General features: G+C 39.3%; 1 protein-coding gene across 2 annotated transcripts; it reads left to right on the top strand.

Annotated features, from left to right (window-relative positions):
* The first annotated feature begins 475 nt into the window (after positions 1–475).
* LOC106958174 (inner centromere protein-like) lies at positions 476–23,762 on the top strand. 2 transcript variants are annotated; one of them, XM_015049963.1, is made up of 11 exons: positions 476–734; positions 1,511–1,590; positions 5,358–6,903; positions 8,868–10,611; positions 19,933–20,036; positions 20,783–20,864; positions 21,030–21,168; positions 21,280–21,392; positions 21,483–21,682; positions 21,815–21,879; positions 22,749–23,762. In XM_015049963.1, the coding sequence occupies exons 2-10, from the start codon at positions 1,584–1,586 to the stop codon at positions 21,867–21,869; spliced, it is 3,990 nt and encodes a 1,329-aa protein (XP_014905449.1). In that variant the 5' UTR covers positions 476–734; positions 1,511–1,583; the 3' UTR covers positions 21,870–21,879; positions 22,749–23,762. The 2 variants fall into 2 exon arrangements, with proteins under 2 accessions (XP_014905449.1, XP_014905441.1); XM_015049955.1 differs by having other exon boundaries at positions 21,815–21,883.
* The last annotated feature ends 304 nt before the right edge of the window (positions 23,763–24,066 follow it).

Below are 24,066 nucleotides of genomic sequence, written 5' to 3'. Positions count from 1 at the left end.
TGAATGACACATTCAAATGCATTAAACTAAACTTGCCACTTTTTTATTTGGCTTTATTTTATTTTTGTTTTCTTGTTGAGAAGACGTGATAAACTACACATTGTTGGTATGGCACAAAATAAAAAATTTCAGAAATAAAAAAATTCAGAAATGTTTGCTCTTTTCTATTTTTTAAATAATGAATATCAATGTTATCAAGCATAATACCTCAGTCAGAACATTTCATTAGTCATAGTGGCCATTGTGTGATTAAAAATGTAACAGAGAAAATATTATCGGGAGATTTACAAACTTTTATAGCTCTTTCTTGCGTGTGTTCAGTAACAGTTCGCACTTTTAAGGGCTACATTCCTTTTAGCTTCCCCCCTTTTAGTCCACACAAACAACTGGGACGGCTCCAATTACAAACGTAGGGCTAAAGAGCAAGGGGTGACAGTAACAAGGTGACCGCACTTTTATTTTGAAGATAGTACACCCCACTTCCGGGTTCACATCTGTTTCCCTGCGCAACTTGACTTCAGAGACGCTCGAGCTGAGACTGACGGCGGGGCGGAGGGAGTGTCCGCTGCTGGGTGGAGGTGTAGCTGCAGGCTGACGTCTTCATACTGTGAGTGACTTGAAAGAAGACAAACAAAAAAACACAGTCAGACAACAGCGCTTACGGAAAACAGAGGAACAATTTCGTCCCTTAACTTCATCCTGCGTTGAGTTGTATGACCGCGTGAAGACACGAGGTAAAGCAAACTTTATTATTCTGATTCATGTAGTGATGTCTTGTTGAATGAGCAATGCCTCACTGACAGGTGAACACAACCTTTGGTTGTGTTGAGGCTGTATTAACTGTGTTCCTCTCAGCTGACTCGATTGAATGAAAGTTAAAGTTGATTTTTCTCACGTTTTGGAGGACACCGCTGGTTCAACGACTGTCAGTTCATTAGTTTTAATTAGTAACGTATAAACAACCTGTAATAAGACAGCAACCATGTCTATTTAGTAACTTAATGCAAACCGTAACCTAAACGTATGAGTGAGACTGAGTCCTGAACAAAAGTGCACTTTGGGCTCCCACTCAGAAACGTAAACATGAAAAACTAAAACAGCCTGGGCAACACAGCCTTGGCAGGGTGACAGCCACTGAAGACAAACAAAGATAAAGCAATGTAAAGGCCTGCCAGCAAGAGAGGCAGCTGCAGAGGGCTTTCCACTGAGAAATCCATTCAATCAACTCTACAGCAGCTTTATCTGTCGGACGGTGTTTGTTGCCTAGTAATTCAAGTGTAAGGAAAACTAATGAGGTGGGAGAAACAAACAGGGCACATTATTCTTATTTATCCCCAGTGTGTGGTGTGCACAGCTTTATCCCAGGCTGATCCCATTACACAATATTATGCACACCCATAGTTGTAGCAACTTAAAGCATAATACGACAAGGAGGAACTCCCTCACTGCACATGCACACTATTGTTTGGGATCAAAACAGCCTGCATAATCCAGAACAATTTTTTTGCAGATGTAACAAAGTGGCAACGTGAAGCTAACGTGGATTTACCGGTTTGTGCAAAAGGTCCTACAGGCCTGACCAGATGCCAGGTACAATGCGCTGTGGTATTTAGTGTAACAGATTTTGGAAACGGTACAGTTATCGCTTTCGCATGGCATTCTTCAAATCCGATCGTTTCCGGAGCACTCCAGTGTCAGTCACAGGGCGGTTTGTGTACCATGCCAGTACTCCCGGTTCTGTGGGAGAAGTAGATGTTCTGTGTTTTGCACAGTAAGTCCGTATGAGTCCATATGACTCATACGGACTGCTTGCTCCAGCCTCTGACAGTCACTCTTGTGCAACGACTTTGAGTCTCTGAGTCTTATGAGGAAAAGTCAACCAATCTCAGCAGTTACCAAAAACGAGACCTGCCTTTTCTTATCAATAAGATCCAGTTGTTCTAAAGATATATAACCTTATAGTAACAAATATAACACAGAATACTAATAAGCTGATGTTTACCCGCTGCTGGAGACGTACAGTATATTGAATCTGAATCACGATGTCAGCATATGCCACAGTGGATTCCTTGGATGCAGTATTTTATTAGCTTCAGTATTTCAAGTGCAATACCTTGTTAATACTGAGACAATCAGGGAATTTCTCCACCACTATGTGATAATGTGGTAGAGAATAATACCACCATAAAAGAGTTAATTGCAGCTGACCTTGTAAAAGTTCTTGAAACGTATGACATCTTTTCTCTAGAGCCTTCTTCAGGCTTTATTTTATTTTATTTTGTTTTGGGTTTTTTTGTTTGTTTTTTTACTTTGTCTGAGTTAAGGCCATTTCGCATCTTTTATTCTCAATCAGCAGACACCTGAATGTTTTGGGTGAAAACTGGCTGGACTTCATCTATTCATGACTTCTTCAGATGTAACTTTTCTTCAGCTACATCTGAAGAAAAGCAATTCCTGAGCATGGTGGTGCCTCCAACATATTTCACTATGTGTCCCTATGGGCATCGTCTTCTGCTTGGATTCCAATAATTATCTAAGCACTGTGTGTTCAGACACTGTACCTGCAGTGCATGCGGTGAAATTTGTTATTTAATAGCTGCTGCACAGCTTCACTCTTGACATGGCGATCATTGTTTTTAACAGGTCCATTGCTTGGAAACAAAGTCTTGTTCTTTCTTTCTTCCCCTCATTCTGTGACATTCAGAGGTCAAACTCAGAAAACAAACCAACCAATCACTGAGGACTGGATTTTTGGACAATGTGGGAGCCCTTCCAAAGGTCTTCCTCTTTGACAACAGGGGATCGCAGAGATGTGAATAAAATGTTTTTCTGAACTTAAACACTGTCAGCAAAGTTAACGTTTGCATACTGAATAAAAGCATTTGATTATAATAAATACCAAAAACCCAATGGGGAATTATTCTGGTTGAAGGAAAGAGTCCTACACAGCTGCAGGTGGCTTTATGAACAAAATGCTACGACAGCAGCTTGGAAAGACAAGAAAACAAAATAACGAGAGACTAGCATCATGTTATTAGAATGATGCATAATGTTGGATGAAGTAAGGATTTAATTTTATTAAAATGTTAATTAGATAATTGATATTGGCTCTTTTTAATCCCGATATTTTGTAGTATTTGCTAAGGATAAATAGTATAGTAACAAAACATTGCTCTATAAGAGTACCTTTTATCAAACAGGCTACATCATGGTAACAGTTACGTCACATTGATACATTTTATCAGCAACTGCCATTAATCGTAATTTCAAATATATAAAATTATTTTTGATCCACTCAGAGAACCAACAGAGGAAAATAAGTAACTCCAACAATATTTTTTCAGCACATACAAGCATCATCAATTAGTGATTTGTGTCATCAAGATAAATTCGAATTATCATCACAATAAAAAATATATATGGTAACGATAAATGATATGACAATTTTAGTTCTGTATTTTTGGTCAGCTAAGTGAGCTGAAGAGTCTTTTGACAAGAAAAAAATTAAAGTATTAGGTCTGGTTCCCTCCATTGTTACTATTCTTTCCCCAAAGCATGATATGTAAAAATGGGAAAACTGAAGAACATCTTTCTTTTTCCACAAATAGCTAACTTAATATGTCTGAATATAAACCGGGTCTCCACCAAAACAAGACTTTTTTCTGTCGTAATGCAGAACACAATGTTATCAGTTGATAAAAAGATTGCTACTTATCTTCCTGTTTAGAGTAAATAAACATCTGATAGTACCTGTTTATTTACTAGATATAGAGTGTGATTATGTGATTAGCACAGAAACACAACGCAGAGTGAATTACACATTATGATTGAAAACTGAAGACATAATTCTGAGTCTGACTGAATTACCAGGTCTTTAAAAGCTGCTTGCAGCAATCAGTGATGGATCACAATTTATCTATCATGTGTTTTTGATGGAAGTTTTTTTTGTTTTTTTTGTTTTTGTTTTGAGAAAAACTGAACAGCTTATCGAAACCTAAATAGCATCCAAATTGAAAATGAGACTAGCGTGGGACGTAGGCCCTGACAGCTGAGTTATGCTCAGAGTGATTGATGTATTTCACTTTATCCCTTCGGTAGAAATGTGCTTTTAAAAAAATCCAGACAGACCAGGCTCGTCCTGTCCTCTTAGTTGCAACATAACCTGCTGGTTTTGTTTTAACTGAGTATAATAAAGATTTTCATTGTAATCCTCATGCTGTTTGAATTTTATAATAACCACAAGCTCCAATCTGTTTTATTGGGATGTTATTTGATTTGATCAACACAAAGTAGAGCAAAAAGTGTGTTGTGCATTTGCGTTTCAGGTGTGTATCGGTATGCAGGGCATGGTCTTCATGGTGACAAAGTTGGTATCATGTTGCCTTTCAGCAAGAACATGCCAGGTTCAAATCCTGGCCAGTGGACTTTCTGCATGGAGTTTGCATGTATGGGCTCTCACTGGGTACTCCAACTTTCTTCCATAGTCCAAAAACATGCATGTTTGATTAATCGGTCTCTCCAAACTGCCCTTACATCTGAGTGTATGCATTCTTGTGGATGTACATTTTGTAACAGACTGGTGACCAGTCTAGACTGTACCGTGCCTAACCCTGCAAAGGTTAAGGGAAGATAATGGCTAGACATACAGATCCATACTGGATGCATATCTGTTTGAGTGAATAAACAGACTACCAGGAAACATAGCAAATAAGGGTTGAAGTAGAGGAGAATTTGAAAGCAGAGCTAATACATATGTCAAGCTATATGCCAAGCTTTGAACATCCCACAGAGCACTGCTCAATCCATCACTCAAAAACAGAAAGAGTATGGAATCACTGCCAACATTTCAAGGCATAGTTGTCCACCTAAGCTGACAGACTGGGGAAGGACAGCAATAATCAGAGAAGCAAATAGAATCTAGAGGGGGCTGCAAGCCATTTTGCGTGTTTGTCTAGCAACAGACTTAACGCTGCACGTCATCCTTTAAACACCATTCCACTGGTTAAACATGGTGGTGTCCCCATCATGATGTGGGGAGTGTTAGGGTTAGAGAGAAGGTAGCTGGTCAAACTTCTTAGGAAGATGGATGGAGCTAAATACAAGGTAGTCCTGAATATTGATACCACACTTGTCAGATTTTTATTTGTAAAACATTTTGAAAACTGTGTATGCTATCCCTTTCACTTCACATTTACACACTAATTTACATTGGTATTCACATAGAACCCCAGCAAAATACATAAAAGATTATAGTTGTCAGGTGACAAAATACAGAAAAGTTGAAGAGGTGTGAATATTCTTAGAAGCCACTGTGGATTGCTGAAAGTTAACTCTTCTTCTTTCTCTTTTTGTGTCAGGTACGTCAATTATGGATACCACTATTGAGGCCTCCCAGAGTGGAGGCCTGCCTTCAAAGCCATCTCTGCCTCCCAAACCCACTCTCGCTCCGAAGCCGTTCTCTCTGCAAAAAAACAGCACAATTCGCTCCTTCAAAGCTCCAAAGACTGTTTCCAAAATTGCTCCTATACCTAAGTCAGAAACAAGTCAGACCAAAAAATCAGAGACAAAAAGTTCCCCGACCACCACTGTAACTACTCCTGCTAAAAAACTGCCTCAGCCCATCAGTTCTGCAGAGACTCCTCTCAAAACTGATCCTACAGCTGAGCCAGAAGCAAGTCAGACTGAGAAATCAGAGACAAAAAGTTCCCCGACCACTGCCATGACCATCCCTACTGAGGAACTGTCTCAGCCTATCAGGTCTCCAGAGGCTGCTCCGAAAACAGCTCCTACATCTACGTCTGAAACAAATAAGATCGAAAAATCAGAGACAAAAAGTTCCCCGACCACTGCCGTGACCATCCCTACTGGGGAACTGTCTCAGCCTATCAGGTCTCCAGAGGCTGCTCCGAAAACAGCTCCTACATCTACGTCTGAAACAAATAAGATCGAAAAATCAGAGACAATTACTCCCACAACCACCAAAGTGACAATCCCTACTGAAGAACTGTCTCAACCCATCAGTTCTTCTGAGACTCCCCCCAAAACAGCCCCTGCACTTAAATCTGAAACAAATCAGATTGAACAATCAGAGACAGAAAATCCTACTGCTGTCACCGTCCCTGCTAAAAAACTGCCTCAACCCATCTTAGCCTCAGCTCCCAAACCACAGCCTGCAAGTGCGCTGCCTAAATCTCAGCCAGAAGCATCGAAAACAAGTGAAGCACTTCCACAGGTTGAGAACAGTCTTGGTTCTGAGACAGCTGCTCTGGATCCAGCCACCGAAACAACTCCAACTAAAGAGGAGCCCAAGTCAGAACCGGCGCAGAAAGACATCATCCAAACAAACCACAAACCACCCACCACTGCTGTTGCTAGCCCAGAGCAGGAAGATGGAGAGGAGAAGCAAAGTGACACTCCAGTTTCTGTCAGTCAAAATACAGAAGAGTCAAGCAGCAACAGTCCATCCACAAACGATTCATTTTACCAGCGGGGAAGCGTAAGGAAGCGTCTGCCTAAGGCGCTCACCTCAAAGTTCGAGTCAGGTGGCGTCCCTTTGCCCCGTCAGCCTTTCATTCCCATTCCCAAACCCATCACCAAAGACGAATCCAATAAACCAGAGTCTTCTGACTCGCAGCCTGTTCACACAACACCAGAGCCTCCGATCAAAGAGAGTGATACTGATGCAGAGGATTTTACCGGCGGGACCAGCATTCAGAATAGAATCAGTCAACTGATGGACTATGTGCCAAAGCCGGAGGCCACGACCAAGAGAAAGGAGCCAGAAATAACGAATGGGATCGGAGACGTGAAGGAGAAGATCAAAAACTGGGCGTCAGAAACAGGTCCAGAGGATCAGAAGGTTGAGAAGAGTCCTCAGGCTGCAGACAGAGTTTGCTCCATGGGGTGAGTGAGACCTTCTGCTCTCTCTTCACTTTGGGTTTGGGTGCAAGACCAGACATGAAATATCTCCTACCGGTGCAATCAAGCAAGAAGTTTATGTCAAAGTGTTGACACACTGACATCAATCAACTGTCATTAGTTCCACTAGAAATATTATATTTGATTAATGGCCGTCATTTAAAATCGTAAGTGAGTCTGAGTTCAACCCCCTTAATAGATTCAATACTTTAAAAATATTTGGACGTTAATCTCTCATTTTTGTCAGTTAGATTTTAGTCAAGCATTAGTGCAGGAGGAAAAGGCAAACGGTTGTCTGTCACAGGTTTTCTTAGGAAATCTAAAGTGTAGCATAGAGGTTTTTTTTTTGTTTTTTTTTTTCATTTTGTTACTGTGAACACCGAGAGCAAGAGTGCAAGTCTGGAACTGTTTTGACTGGAAAGTTTGAGAAGTTCTCCTTTTTCAGCTGTGATGTGTCAAGACATTACAAAGGGTGTATTCACCATACGCTGCAGCAGCTCTCCTCCATTTCATTTCTTTATTTATGTGAGCAGAAAAGATAAAAATCATTTTACATACATAGACAAAAAGGGGGGGGGGGAACATTGTTAATTAATCAAAGGGAGTTGGATGGAGTCAAACTTTTATCCTCTGTGTCCTCCGTGTGTCCCAGTTTCTCTCCTTAGTTTACTAATGTTGGACAGGAACCATGTAATGTGTCAGCAAACCCTGCAAGTCAGGACGTGGCACCTCCAAATTAAACTTTGAGCCCACACAAAGAAAAAGCATGAAAAAAAGCAAAAGCTGCTTTGAAGTTTTTTTATCACCACCTTCAGCTAGCTTAATGCATGACTCATATTTTCTTATAATCAATATTGTCAGCAGTTATCCTTAATTATACCTGCAGCATATTGTTTGACTTGTTAACATCAATCACACAAAATAGAGTTTAGCGAGTTAATTATTATAATTATTATTTTTTTGACTGAAAACCGAGGTCGAGGTGAAATATTTCTTAAAAAAGGAATAGCACAGTTTTTCAGGTCACTCACTTTCCTCATGGCAGCTTCCTTCACTGTAACTCTTGAACTTTTTATGGTGTGATACTGGGCTATTTTTCTTTAGCTTCCTGCATTCTTCTAAAGTTTCAAGTGAACCAGGAATAACTTGTTCAGTTTCCTGTAACTACTCTGTGACATTCAAAGATATTTTGTGCTGCTTTTTAGTCACATAGCACGACATGACAGCTTTCAGGCACAGCTAATACACTTCCAGTTTATCTATCCATCTATCAGTAGTCAGTGGCGTGCACATGCATTTTGCAGGTCAGGTGCTCAAGTGGAAACAAAGGTCACCGTGTGGGTCACATGGAACCGCCAGGTCTTAGTAGTGTGAGATTTTATTTTACAACAAGCACAGCTTGAACATGTATGCCCATTTAAAATCAATATATATATATATATATATATATATATATATATATATATATATATATATATATATATATGCCCATTTAAAATCAATATATATATATATATATATATATATGCTGACTTGGGTCGCACACAATGCACGTAAAAAAAAAAAAAATCTAACACATTTCAGAAGGGCACTTTTTTTTTGTCCAGAAGAAACAGGGCAGGTGCTCTACCGCTTACTGGTTTCTGCCTTTCATCTTGTATTTTGTCTGTCTATTGTTGGTGTGAATCTCCAACCAGCCTGCTTGCACCATAAGCTGATTAATATTGGCTGTCACATCACCGGACATAAAAGCTATCCCTGCGATTTCTGACCTCTGTTTCTTAATTGTCTTCACCGTAGCTTTGTGTGGTTAAGAGGTGCATCATGGTCCAAAATGGTGCTTGCTTTATTGTCTGCGAATGTGTTTAGAATGGGAACAGAATGAGACTTGTGAATCACTGTACTTTTTAGCACACACTAAATGCCAATGATTCATGTCTCTTCGGCAGATTGAACCTGGAAACACCAAGAGTGGAAGTTCCTGCGGCGGAAGAGACGCCCACGCAGCCAGTGGACTCACGTTCAACAGCATCCTCATCCACAGGGAGTCAAATTGAACCACCAGAGGAGGCACCATTCAAAGATAAACCCTTAGAAAATCTAACAGAGACTTCAGCAGAGACTGACAAGCCAAAGGAAGATGATGTCCAGGTGCAGAGCAACCACTCGGCTGCTGCTGATGAGAAAAACTTGGCCGAGCTGAAGAAGAAGAAGATGAAGAAACGTCGCTCTGTTCGCTTTGGAACCGTGGTGGCAGATGACGGTACACCTCCATTGGTTCTGGGCCCAGAGCCTGAATCCAGTGAGGATGAAAATCAAGAAGAGAATGCTGAGGTTGAAAACAAGGAAAAAGAGGAGGACGCCGTTTCGACGCCCGTCTACAAAAGAGTCGGCATATTCCAGAGGAAGGACGACAAGACCCAAAGTCAAGAAACTCTGAAGCACCAGGAGCAGGAGGAGGAGAGAAAACGAAGAAATCTTGAGGAGCAAAGACAGAAGGAGCTGAAAGATGAGGAGGAAAGACTAAAATTGGAAAAAGATCAAAGACAGAAGGAAGAGGAGGAGACAAGAAAATATCAGCAAGAATTAATGGAGCTGATGAGGATCAGAGAGAAAGAACAAGAGCTGGAAAAAGAAAAGTTAAGACAGGAGCTGGAGAAGGAGCAAGTCAGAAAGCAGGAAGAGGAGGAGAGGAAGAGACAGGAGGATGAAGAGAGGGAAAGGAGGGAGCTGGAGAGGAAGATACAGCAAGACAAAGAGGAAGAGGAGAGAAAAAGAAGAGAACTTGAGGAGCAAAGACAGAAAGAGCTGAAAGAGGAGGAGGAAAGACTAAAATTGGAAGAAGAGCAAAGACAGAAAGAGCTGAAAGAGGAGGAGGAAAGACTAAAATTGGAAGAAGAGCAAAGACAGAAAGAAGAGGAGGAGTCAAGAAAATATCAGCAAAGATTAATGGAGCTGATGAGGATGAGAGAGAAAGAAGAAGAGCTGGAAAAAGAAAAGTTAAGACAAGAGGATGAGGAGAGAAAAAGGAGGGAGCTGGAGAGGAAGATGCAGCAAGACAAAGAGGAAGAGGAGGAGAGAAAAAGAAGAGAGGAAATAAAGTTACAGATGGAGAAGGAAAGGGCAGACCAGCTGAAAAAAAAGATGGAAGAGAGTCAGCCAAGAACAGAGGAGAATGACAAAAGAGAGGAAAAGCTCATCAATTTTGATGCAGAAGAGCCTCCAACATCCCCCTCATCTCACGTCTCAAAGAACACAGAGAGCCTCATCGATGTCGTTTATGATGACTTCTCGATCCAGAACCCTGTGCTCGACGTAGCCTTTGATGACTTTTCTGTCAAACCCAGGAGACGGACTTTCCAGCCGAGGCGGGAAACTGCTCCCATCAGCAGCAGCTGGAGAGTCGAACCTCCGAGGAAAGATGACCTGCTGGTGTCCTTTGACAGCGAACCTCAGGTAACTCAGCAAGAAAACGAACCAAAGCCACAAGCCACGCTGTTGTTTCCCACCCCGGCCCCAGAGACCCCAGAGGAAGAGAAGGTTAAGAGGTTGTTGGCAGAGTTTGGTGTGAAGGAGGAGGGAGAAGAAGAGGCAGAGAGGCCGGTGGCGGACCAGCCTGTAGAGAGGAAGGAGGAGGAGATGGAGAATGGGGCACAAATGGAAGACGAGAGTGAAGAAGAGGACAACAAAGAGGTAAACAGAAAGTTTGATCTCATTTAAATCCCTTGTACATTAATTTACCAGGTCCAGGAAAATTCACACACAAACACTGACAATTTGTTGATCTGCTTATAGACAGTAGTCATACTTGCAAGCAGTGCGTAAATTTGTTGTTACCCCTGGTAACTATTTGCAAAAACCCTTAAATTTGGCTCGTATTGCAAGAAGATAATATCACGCAAAAAAACAAAACAAAAAAAAACTTTAAATAAGTTTTTAGTTATTCAGTTTAACCTTTAGCACAATGGTTGGTGCCCCTAGCAATCTTACTAAGGATCCTTTTATACATATTCTACTTTTTTAAGCTGTTTTAGTTTTGTGGCATATAAATATGATGGGGCTCTAATTTCCATCTATTTTTCACTACTGGTACAGTGGTATCTTGGGGTCAACAAGTCTCCATACATTACATACCACTTACATGCCATCCAACAGTAATAGACAGATGTGTGGGAGGTAGAAGACATTTATTTATCATACCATAACAAAAGTAAACATGTAAAGATTACTCATCTCTGCTAGGACCATTTGCTTTGGCCAGATGAGAAGCCGATGAAGATTCTCAGTCACTCCAGATGGGTTGGAGGTGCCCTCTGCCATACAATAATATGACCCAAATCCAGACACGGGGTATGCTGAAGAGACGATATGATAGGAAAGGACCCTGGACTCTGGATGATCTAAAAAAAAAAAAGACCATAGATCCAAAGACTAAAGTGCTATTCTAATGGCAAAGATGGATAGCATGAGGTATTAACAGCATGAGTATTAATAGCTGTGCCACTGAGGATTTTGTACAAAACAATTATTGCTAAACTCTAGATTAGTTTTTCTCACTCAGCACATAAACTCAGAACAGAGTCTTAATTTTTTTCTTTTTGAGCTTATGTAACTGCAGTAAAAAAAAAAAATCAGCTTACTTCAAAGCTTTTGTATTGTTAGCAAGAGTGCCTACAAATGTATTTGTGTATAAATCTATGCATATGATCTCTGTATGCAGGGTTTTTATATCCAGTGCATAATCTTAGTTTTAGCTGTTTAAATTTTCATCAACAGCTCTTTTGTTTCCAAGTTCAAAGCAGCAATTTCCAAATGCACACAAACAGCCTAGAGCTCTTGAACAAACGGAGAGTCGCCTCACATCTGTTTAGCCTCTGGACAAGATCATCCTATAGATTTAAGATCTGTCAAGCAGCATCAGCTTTTCTTAAACTTCCAGAAAGCTGCTGCAGAATCTAAAAAAAAGTCCCCGGCCTGCACTGTGATTAATCGTTCAATTATGAAGACAGGGCGAGGTTGAGAGCAGAGATCGGAGTGAGCGAGCAGATGTGATTGTTTCACCGCTGAATTATGTCTTTCTGGCAGTGACACACACCTTTACCTGCTCAAACGGTGCCATTCCTGTAGCGCAAGAAAAAAATACTCGTTATACTTGCTTGAGAGTGAATGAGCTAATCCAAGGCATGTGCCTGTTTGTTCTTATAAGGCTAAGTTCAGGGATCAGTCCCAGTCATGCTCGATGGTTTTGGTTTGTCTCTAGGAACCGAATACAGGCAAGTGAAATTTACCCTGAGGAGACGTGTTTGTGTCAAAGTGTCAGTGTAACTGAAAACGAAAGCTGTGTGGCAAGAAATTGTGTCTTTTCCTTTGACTGTTTTTTTTTTTTAGAAATGGAAAATATGATGGGAGTCAAAGTTGGGCTGGAATTTCAGTACATCAAATAATTGTGAGTCATAACTGAGTATCTGCAGAGACTCTTGAAAGTGCACACACCTCTGAAAAAACAATAATTTATTTAAAAAGAAAACTTTTTTTTTTCTTTTTTTACATACAGGCATATTCAGTAACTGAAAAGTTTCCTTCATTTGAGTAACTCCATCGCTAAGTGATACACACATTTTATGTGTTCAAACTCAGATGTCAAACATTAAATGAACTTCCTGCCATTCACATTGACTGACGTTTTCAAGCCTTTGTTTCTGGTAAATGTAGGCATTTAGAGAGAATATCACATCAGACCAATAAAAAAAGCATTTTAATACTGAAATGTATGACTACTTAAAAGTATTTTTAAATATCTGCTTAAAGATTACTTGCAAAGGTACTTTTAATCTAACAAATGAGCCTCGTCGAAATGAGGCTCAGAAATGTTTGAAAATGTTTTATTTGTAATTCAACTGAAAAGTTGGCAAATCAAAAATGAAACAGACAAAATCTGCAGGGATTTCTAACAAGTATTCTTCTTCACATGAAACCATAAAATCATAACTTGCATCAAATACCAGTCAGTTTTTTTAGCATTTCAATGAGTCCTAACATATTTCAGAATGCAAAATCCACATAATTAAAGTATTACTTTAAGGGTGTGCACATGTATGCAATAATTGTTTTCCTTCTGACAATTCATTTTAGTTGACTTGTACAAGATAAATGATCCTATATTATGTATTACAAAAACCCATAATTTAGCAGGAGTGAAGACACTTTTAGGAGCCAATCTGTATTTCTGCAAAAATTTGATTATTGTTCCTTTTGTTTTGTGTTTACTTAATGAATTAGTAGAAGAATGAAATTAAAATAAATAAAATCGCCATGTGTGGTGCTTCAGATAAAAATGTAGTCTGTTGGATATAGCTTTCCTATTTGTCTCTTTTTTTTCTTGTTTTTTTTTTCTTAAAAGATGCTACATTTGTAGACATTTGTCCCACAGGTGTGATTTTGCTTTTCTAATTTTCTTCCTTTCACATCAAGTGAGCGCGCACAACTGTTTATGTCTCCCATTACTGATTGTTGTACGGTTTCAGAACTGAATTAATCTCCCAGAAGTGCTAGCGCGTGTGAGATATGCTGCTGAGCCAGCTCAGTAGTTAGCAGCTAATAACATTTAGATTGATTGTAATGTAGTAAGCAGGCATCATATTTACCACGGTTGAGAGCCTGATTGCAAATAGATCATTTACTACACTATTAAACACATCATTACATGGGATGCATGATGAAAACCAAAAATGTTTGGTATTTTCCCAAAGTCAAATCAATTTGTGAGACTAAGATGAATGGAAAATTAGTCTTTTCTATTCAGATACGGACCATAATGTACATGTCTAATATTTCTGTCTCAGCAAATGAGCATATAAGTCGGTTTTTCAACAAGAAAAGAATACTTGTTAATCTGCAAACACTGCTTATTCATGTTGAGTAATGATTAATTCAGCCATGCCAACAAACACATGACTGTTGAAAGCTGTTGAGCCTGAACCAGGAAGTTTTCCTCCTTTTAGAAGTAAAAATGCTTACATCCTGTTTTTCTGTTACTGATGTCTGTCTCATCCAAAACTCTACACTGGAGATCAGTCAGTTGAAATTGGAGATTATTTTGATAATGGCGGGGTGCTGTGGCGGCGCAGGGACAAAACACGACCCACGTATCGAGGCCTTAGTCCTCATGATGGTGGTCGCAGGTTCAATTCCCGGCCTGGCGACATTTGCCGCATGTCTTCCCTCTCTCTGATTACCCTGTTTCCTGTCAAACTACTTTCAAATAAAGTGCCAACAAAACCATAATGTATATATAATTTTTTTTTCGATAATTGTGACTAATCAGGGGTTCATTTTTTTTTCATAGCCAATAAACCATATCTGAAATGAAATCCATCTGGATCCACAAATAAAGCTCAGCATGTAGCTATGTAGGGAATAGTAGATAAGAGAAAGTTTTAGCATAAAGCCAAAGTTTTTATAGGTTGCATTTTGTAAGTATGCAAATAGAAAATGTGAGAATTAGAAATACATTTGATCACTCCTTTTCTTGAAAAAGACCAGTTGTGTATTAGCTTCTTGTATTGCGGTATATCAGTTCTCCAGAAACATTCAGTTCTTACAGCTGTTAATAGGATGCGAGTTTTCTCAGGCTGTAAGGAATTTAAAGTAATTCAGTGCTTCCCCTCCCCCACCCATTGCTGCACACTACCAGTCAGCTGGCAAAATAATCCCCTGCGTAGTTCTTCTCACAGGATAAAATTCAGCATTCAGTATTATTCAAAATCGATTCCAAATTTTGCTTAAGCTTATATGCTAGAATAAAAATAACAATCAACAAAAGTCTCCAATAACAATATTTCAACCATAAATAGCAGGGTAAATAATTCAGCAAACTGTTCTGAATAAAAATAAATATATTATTTTGTATTTGTGTACTTTAGCACTTGTTTGCACATGCAACATATTTGCAGTAGTGCTGAAACACCAAACCCAGGAGCCCTGAACTGTGTGTCATTGTGTCTCTGCTTTAATAAACAAACTATAAAACACCTAATTTACATGTCCACCATCACTGTGCATCGCATCCACCTGTATAGAGTCTTTGACTGAGGTGCTTTGGTCATCTCACGCAATTATTGTTTCCACCACAGAGTGGCGCCACTGCACTTGGAAATTATACTTCCTTCATCTGTGCCACAGAAATGCTGACATATTTTCTATGCTTCTGCACTGCTTTGCACTCTAAAAACTTAACTGAGTGACTTCAAATACAAGGACGCCTCCTTTTTATGCTGCAGTATTAAACTCCGGACAACAACATAGAGAAGTTAGTTTGTAGCAGACTGGGTAATATTATGTTTACTGGGCAAAACAGATGGTGTGCAGCCAACCGTGCGTCCTTATTCAGGGTACTGACATAAAGGCAGGTGGATAGACGGATAGATGGATTTTATGATAAGAGGGTGTTGTGTGTCCTCATTTGGATTTGTATAACAGGGCATCATGTCAGAATGACCATACATGGTGTTCCTTTATGCTCTCATTCTCTCCGTCCGTCTCCCTCCTCAATCTCCCCAACCCTCCTTTCGGACAAGAGGATGGGCTTGTGTGCAAACAAAAAACTCCACCGGGCTGGTGTCCATTCTTTCACCAACTCAGCTTTCACTCCTGCTTTCTGTTCTCTTTCCCTCTCACAAAGACCCGGTTCATTCGCTGGCTGCATTTACCTACAGGAAGAGAGCCCTGGAGGGAGGTGCAGAGAGCACCTTGGCACACCTACTTTTTCTTTATTTCCCTGCTGGATTTCTCACGCCCGAGTGAAAAGCCTTTTTCTTACTTTTCTTTGAAACCAGTGAGCTCTGCTGGAGATAAGGGGATCGTCTACTGCTCGTTACTTGGCCTTAGATTGTTGGAGTTGCGGATATTTGCCATGTTGCTTTTTGGGACAATCATACTTCCAACAATTTTTGCTTTAGACGGAGAGAGAAAGAGGATAATTTGTCAGATCTATTTTTTTTAACCTCCAAAGTTACAACAAATGGAAACTTATTCTAGTCTCTTTTAAATTCATTACGGCTTGACGTAATGAATTTAGGATGCCATAGCTGTTACAGGGAACACGGGAACAGAAAACGTCAGGGACTGAGTCAAAATTTCTTTACTTCCAGCTCACTTTGTGTCTGGAAGTTTGTACAAAATATGGATGAAAAGACGGACTTCACCTTCTGCCATGGAGACTTCCTGTCATTCTGAACTACCTGCTTTTCATCTTCAGCTAAGCCGAGAATCATTTTTTTTCTGGTGACCCCGTTCCCATGGTGACCCTGTTGGCTTTGTGAGCAACCATGCAGTACTTGGGAGGAAAGCTGTCAGCAGCCCAGCTGCAGGTGGCCGACTGGGTGGGCAGCGTCCGCCGGTCCCTGCAAGGAGCTCTGGAGCTGGTTTGGGGCCCCTCAGATGAGAGGCAGAAGGTGGAAGAAGAGGAGGATGTTGACGATAAGGAAGAAGAGGAAGGTGGAAATGGAGGGGGAAGGTTTCAGAGGGCCATGTCGCCCCTTCGTAGCTTCGCCAGACGTAGCCGGCGGTCCCTGCGACGCTTCTCCGCCAGAAGTGGGCAGTCTTCTCAGAAGAGAGCCGCCGAAACCCGCTCTGTAAGAAAGAATATCAAAAATTGTTCAGAGCTGCATTAGATATTTTACAAACAGACATTTATTTCCTGGCTGTTTTCATTCATGTTGGATACAGACGGGAGTCTTTTAAATCCTTAGTTAATCAGTGATGTTCAGCAGCACGTTTCGCTCACTCTTATTCTTCGTCAATGATCACCTCATCTAAAACCCCCACTCCCGTGTGTTAAAAAAAACAACCATGCAAATCCAGGTAGGGAATGTTTCAGGTGGCTACAGTTTGTTTCAGGAAGGACGCGGCTATCTGATGAAGTTGTCTGAATGTGGTGGTGTTTTATCGATCTGCATGTGTTTCCCTTTCTGCTTCTGTGTCGTGTGCGTCACAGATACAGCTGAGGTCAAAGACACAGCGTGACAACCTCTGACGTCTTTATCAGATGGGATTTTTATTGCTCTGCACATCTGCCTTGTGTTGTTTACACTCATTTAGTTTCGTTCACTGGCTGCACATTTTCTCCTCTGTGCTATATGTGAATACATTACCTTGCAAAAGTAAGCATACCTTTAAACGTTTTAAAATGAATTTCTTGCCAGGACCATAAACCTTTACTTTTTTTTTTTTTTTTTTTTTTTTTTTTTTTTTAGCATTTGTTTAATAAAGTAACACAAAATTGTACATAAATGTGAAGTGGAAGGAAAGTGACACATAGTTTTGGATCTTTTTGCAAACTAAAACCACATTTGTGTTCTGCCGTATTCAATGTATCTTAAGCAATGGACCCCCAGTCACTGTAATTACAGCTACAAGTATGTACAAGTAGGTTGTAGGCTGCTTTGGAAAACATAGAGACTGACGTTTTTGCTTATTCTTCTTTGCAAAGTAACTCAAGCTCAGTCAGACTTGATGTGGAGCTTCAGAGAACATCAGTTTTTTTCATCTGGCCACAAATGGATTTAGATCTGGACTTTGACTGTACCATTCTGACTATGAATATGATTTTACCTATTCTAAACCTTACCATTCTAGGAAAAAGTATCAATATATCCAGAAGGCAAGGATCACTGCTAATAACATTGGCAGACTGAAGATGTCTGGTTATAATTTTGAGGCTATTTTATTTTATTTTTTTGTTTTTACTCAAGTTGCTTGTGTTTGCAACATTTATGGCCTGTTCATCTTCTCCACCTAGCTCCATCTAGCATCTCTTACATTCTATTGAGTGCAACAAAAAATTGATGCAAGTGTACAGACACAGACTTTGCCCAGACTTGCGTCCCTCCTCTGCCAGTCTCATAAACACGTACTGTCACACGTAGAGGGAGCTTTTAACTTGTACGATCGCTGTGTCTACACTTGTTCAGCTGTTCTTGAGCTGGTCGAACATCTCAAGAGACAAACATATCGTACGAGGAAGTGTCTTGATTTCTGCCTGTCTTTAGATAAAAGTAGATAAAGCCACAATGGCATTTATTGTTAATCTGTAGAAAAAAAGGGAATATTTTCTCTGGCACATCTGTGTCCAGATGCTTAAAGGTCTATAATTACCTCATGGAAAAGATTAATTATTTGGTAATTCAACCATTGCCTAATGCAACATGATGGCAGATTTAATTAAAAAGTTGCATTTTAAGTACTTGCTTTATAGGGATTTTCTGCGTGAAAAACTTCATTTGGGTTTATGTGACGTATTTCTTCTAAGTACCTGCTGTATCTAGAATAGACGGCACTCAAAGTAATTTCTGTTTGGGGAATCAGGGAGAAGTTCTTATGGATTTAACAAAAAAAAAAGAAAAAACTACCTCTACTAAAAAAAAATGCATATAATGGCATGACAAGGCAACAGTCCTGTTTTTTGAAATTAGTTAAATGTCGTTAACAGCTTTGTTTCTTATTTGACTTCACTAAGACCCTCCTCCACTAAGACAGAGGAGCTCGATTTTCTTTTTTTTTTCAGAGATTATCTGTTTAATATCTCATATATAAACATTAGTCATTTGTTGTGTCTTTGATCTAAGAAAATAAGGTTAAAAATTTGAAGTGGATCCAGTCTTTACACACCACAGGTTAGACTGGCTGCAGCTCACAACGTCCTCGCATAACCTTTCAAAAAACTTGAACTTTCTTATTGTGTAAAGCAACAAGTACTGATAATATTTGCCTTGTGTGCCAGTGGAGGCCAGAGTGTTTGTGAAAATATGTGTGTTGTTGGATGCCAAATTTGTTTTTGACTATAAATTATTTTTTTTGATATCATGTCAAGTTTTGTGACATTCTGCTGAAGTTAAAGTAAATATCTTAGCTATTTTGAGGCATAAACGGATTATTTGCAGAGTGTTAAAAGTAAAATAAAACAAATATCCAATTGTTGTTTTTTTTGGCATTGCTAAAGAGCCAATTGCAGAAAAAAATGTAAATCCCTTACAGGACTCTGATTCTCAGTTGGACAAACTCGTCTTTCTAGCTGGTGAGCCAGTTTTTTACCTTCCGTGAACAAAAGGTGTTCCTGAAAAAAAAAAAAAGAAGTTTTTGTCTCTTTACTTTAGGAGCCTTTCTTTTGATTCAGCAGGAGCTACGTTAAATATTAGGATAACCACTTGATGCCTTGCTAGGATGAACACAGGTTACATTACAGCCCGTCCTCCTGTGTTCAGCCTCTCTGATGCTGTTTGCTGCATCTGAACGCAGGCTGTGGTTATAGGAAAATCACCATAAGCCTATTCATTCATGCTGTTATGCCGCTAGATAACAGGCTTTGTGCAAATTAAGCTGCCCCGTGAGCCCTGAGCAATAAACTGGCCCATGAAGACGATGAGATGTGGGCGCTGGTGTTTACTCGAGTGTTGCCTTGTATCCAGGTGACGGTTTCAGGAAAAACAAAAAGTGGGATGTGGCTCTTGACAGGCCATGAGGTGAGCTTAGAGGAATGCTTGCAGAGAAGTACACAGAGTAGCTTTGGTTTGGTGTGTGTACCCGTGCATTCCAGCATGAGGGCGTGACATCACCAGTGTGTGTGTATGCGTGGGTTAGGCGTGTGTGGCTGTGCGTGCTCTTGCTCTTGGTGTTTGTTGAGGACAGCTCAGACTCTGTGACCAGCTCATTAAAAGACGTATGCTTGGCTGATCCTTAGTCTTCTTCTCTCCCCATGTAGTTAGCGCTGTTGGCTCAGCACACAGTCCACTCCCCCCGCCTTCGCTCCCCAGAAAAGAAAAAAAAACAGCTCCAATTTACAGAGCAGCTCCTGCAGAGCATAGGTAGAGTTATATTAGAAGATATCTGCACTTTGTTAACAATATGCCACGGTTGAGTTTCCCCATCTTCTCTGCAGCCTACCATATTAAGAGCATCTTTTGAGTTATATTTGGTTCTGAAACATCGTGTCATTAAATTCCTGTCTCCATTTTCCAGCCACAGGTTAACAGCTACATCACAAACGATGAGGACAAACTCATCCAGACTTTGTTGCACGGTGAGCAGGATGGGATTTCTGAACAAGCGTCCGGACCTGACAGGTAGATGAATAAGTTTTATTCTAAAATAAAATAATTTGTCGAATAGAATAGAATATATTTTATTGATCCCCAAAGGTAAATTTCTTATTAGTTAACAAGCTACTCCATCCAATGTCTAATATATTAATAATACAAATGTAGCCATAAGAGATAAAGTTTATAACATACCTAAGAATGAAGTATATCTTCCTGAATTATACACAGGTTTAACCTAAAGAACCTGAAGGCGATATATAAGGAATATATATAATATATAAAGAACAAATCACTGGAGCAGCATAAACAAGAAGAGCTGGACACTAAATTGTCTTTGCCCCCTTGTGGTTAATTGAACACATCATTTATTTAAGGTTTTTGCTTGATAGAACAAAAAGAAATGCAAAAAACAAAAAAACAAATAAATATTGTTAGGCATAGAAAGTTTATTTGTATTGAGCAATTGAAATACAAGGTAATTTAAAGGACTTTACAGAAAAATAAGCAGCAAAAATAAATTAAGTATTGTGAAGCTAATTCATTTATTAAAAGAATAATAGTAAACCTTAAACATTGGATTAAAAAGAAACAGAAAAATTCTAATCCTGGGGTTTGTGACGTGGTCATAAACCTGACTGGAAATGACATTGAAAGACTTTATATATATATATATATATATATATATATATATATATAAATGAAAAGTCGTACAAAAAGTTGCCAGAAATGTTTGTGTACATTCAACCCTGAAGAGCTTTCATTCTTTTCAGTCCAACAGTCCCTGATGCCTCCTCTGAAGATCTGGATAATACTGATTCTAAAAGAGAGATGGATTTAGATGCAGTCTGTGAGGTCGGTAAAAAAAAAAAAAAAAAAAACTCTAAATCTCTCTGCCATAAAAGGATTTTATTCTGCAACATACACCTTGAAGTTAGGAAAATAATGTCCTCTTTCCTGTGGTTTTATTGTGTGAAGGTACACCGGTATTTACTCGTGTGTTTTTGTTGCTCTCCACAGAACTCTGCCCCTCTGCTTGACAACAGCTCACAAAAATCTAAAGCAGTTTTGGGCAGGAGGCTAACACGATCGCGTCCATCTCGCTCTCTCAGATTAGAGTCGGCTGAAGCTGCCACAGTACAAATGAGTGTCTTTAAGGGTAACGGTTATTACATTATATCTCCTAATAGCTTGTCTTGCATGAAAACTGTGATTTACTGTAAGTTTTGTTTCTCTGCAGGGTTTGACTGATCTGTTTCTTTGTTCTTAGATGAAAAAGACAATCAGTCAGACTCAGAGGAGGAACCACCTGAATCAAAGCCAGTTTATTCTTCTACTCAGAGGGTTCCCATGTTTCCAGGGCTGAACCCTAAAGATCTACTTGTAAGTTAACTAAAAATGTTTTCAGCTTTTTTCCCTTCTTTATTAAGGCATTGACCCATACCATTATGTAAAATATGCTCAATATTTCAGATTGGAATAAAAAAGAAAACCGGTGGCGTGGCAGCTGAAGCAGAAGAGAGATCGGTAGAAGACAGAAGAGAACAAGAGACCGAAAGTCAAAATAAGAAAGCCGCTCCATCTCCGTCGCAGGCCTCAGGAACTCCTCGCGTGGCGCCTCGTCTTGCAGGAGCTAAACTAGTGCTGCCCCCTGCACTCATTAAGGACGGAGGGTAAGCTCTGAGAATGACTAAACATTTTAAAGAGGTCAGCGTCTTGAAAACGAATAAACATTTGGAGAAATTTATTGAGACGCTCATTCTGTGCTATCAGCAATGTCTCATCTTCTCGTCTCATCTTCTTAGGCATCTCAGGCCAACTCGTAGGAAGCAGACGACTCAGCAGAATGGTGAAACTTAGCCAGACATAAGTAAGTTTACTTTCACTCATCACGGACAAGAATCATATTCATTTTTTGCTTTAAAATGAACTAAAACAGCTAAATTATACATACAGGCTCAAATAAATCCATACCCCAGTGTCATGAACAAAAAGTAGTTACCAAAAATGAACCTCTTATTTCAAACTCAATTGAAATTTGCAACAGGAAACAAAGTTTATGGGCAGACGATAAAAATAAATGTGGTAAAAGAAGTCAAAGCGAGCCTCTCAGAATAGTGTTTGTCAAGCATGGTGGTGTCAGCATCATTCTGTGGGCCTGTCTTGCTGCCAGTGATACAGACACATTGCACAGAGTACATATACTAAAGAAGAGGCGGTATCTCCAATTTCTTTCATTTGATATCGAGCAGTTAGCAGGCAAAACCTTGGATACATTTGGATGCTCCAGATGGATTATGATCCCAGGACGCAAATGACGGTTCAGGTTAAAGCAGACTAACATTAAGTTTTTAGAAAACCCTGACTCTACTTTACTAATACTTTGCAAACTCACAGTAAAAGTCAGCAAAGTGCCAGTAAGCCAACCAAATTAAAATACAATATATACTGTATGACAACCTGCCAGGATGTGGCCATTGGCATAAATGTAAATATTATTGGGGGTGTATATATGTATCTGAGTCTATGTTGATGAGAGAAAATTCAAATGAAATTTAGACTTTAAAAAAAAATCCCTTGTACCCAAAACATTTCAAATAAATCACGAAAAGATGAAAATAGAGACATAATAATTATCACTATTATTTTTAGATTTGTGGGACATTTCAAGGTTTCAGTTGCATCTGAAGTTCACAGTTCTCATAGAAAATAACATCCGATGCATTTTGTTTTCTTTAGGAGACACGGCTTTCACACTCTTCAGCGGGAATTGGATCGTTTCAGCTCCTTGCTGATGGCAGATGTAATGATGATTGCTCCGTTCTGCACTTTGAGTGCCTTACTTTGGATCTTGTCTGAGAAAGAAGAAATTGCGCTTTTTTTTTTCTTTTTTTTTTTTCTGGACACAGAGGCAACATTGCCTTTTTGTGTGTTGAAAATGAAATATGGTGCCATGACTGTGCGCAGAGGCTGTTGGATGCACTGTCTGAGAGCTCTCTGGATGTTTGAGTGTACTTTAGAGCAAAGCCATTCTGTGTCTTAATCTGTGAATGTGAAATCCATCATAGAGGAAATGATGGCACTACACCTCATCAGAATACTGATTATGCTTATTAAAATAAGGCACTTTCCAGTCTTTTTACCTAATCTAACATGCACCACTAACTGGATTAACACAAAATCTACCACTAAATCCAATGCTTTAACTTTTATAGATCCCTCAGAAGATGTGCAGGTCCAGACATAAATCCTTACACTTACTGTAAACATCCTCACACAACATAGACAACTAAAAGACATAAATGGCAAAAGCATAAAAATGTACATAATCACTAAGTGGAAGTGTGTTTGTAGTTTAAGTTGCACAGATTATTTTTTTATATCCTATCACAATTCTTCTCAAGGAAAGTTTGAAGCACTTTAACAAAACATCACCATATTTCCACCCATGCAATAAAATTTGAGCAATAGCAAAATCATGTTTGAAGTTATTTTTACAGAAAATTGAGGTTTTTTTTCCTGTGTTTTGTTACAACACTGTCAGTTTCACATTCTGTAGTTCTATTTCTTTCTCTGGGGACAATAACAGATTCAGGAAGTGTGTGTGTTTATATATGTGTGTGTTCAAGATTGTAAAACTTAGAAAACCATGTGCCTTTTTTATTACTGGAAAATTGTGACCATTTTGGTCATTATAGTGTATGCTTAATGGAAATTGAGGGACCTTTAATAAAAGTTTTTATTTTCTATGAAGTTTGAGTGTTGTTTTGATGGGGAAGTACATATTTTACGTGTATTAAGAAAGTGAGGCTGGATTTTTTCTAATCAATTCTAAATGATGTATACAATTCACACCAGGTTATTTATATAGTGCTCCAAAAGTTATTTAATTTCAATCCAGTCCAATCATGCAGTCACATTGATCTAATTTTAGCATAATCATATACTACACAAATCATCATATATGTTGTACATATGATATACAATCCACATCCTGAGCAAACATGTGACAGTGTAAACAAACCTTTCATTTCTACCTGCTCCGGCAGAGCCAGTC

Source organism: Poecilia latipinna, unplaced genomic scaffold (assembly GCF_001443285.1).
Source record: "Poecilia latipinna isolate Pla-1442-1.1 unplaced genomic scaffold, P_latipinna-1.0 Scaffold47, whole genome shotgun sequence".
Taxonomy (NCBI): domain Eukaryota; kingdom Metazoa; phylum Chordata; class Actinopteri; order Cyprinodontiformes; family Poeciliidae; genus Poecilia; species Poecilia latipinna.
The sequence above is the reverse complement of the archived record's forward strand: the minus strand, read 5'-3'. Positions and strand labels throughout refer to the sequence as shown.

Excerpts from the sequence above, each read along its gene's own strand:
- LOC106958174 (XM_015049963.1), top strand. Across the intron at positions 10,612-19,932 it reads AAGAAGAGGACAACAAAGAG|CCACAGGTTAACAGCTACAT; the intron begins GTAAACAGAAAG and ends TCCATTTTCCAG. Across the intron at positions 20,865-21,029 it reads ATTTAGATGCAGTCTGTGAG|AACTCTGCCCCTCTGCTTGA; the intron begins GTCGGTAAAAAA and ends TGCTCTCCACAG.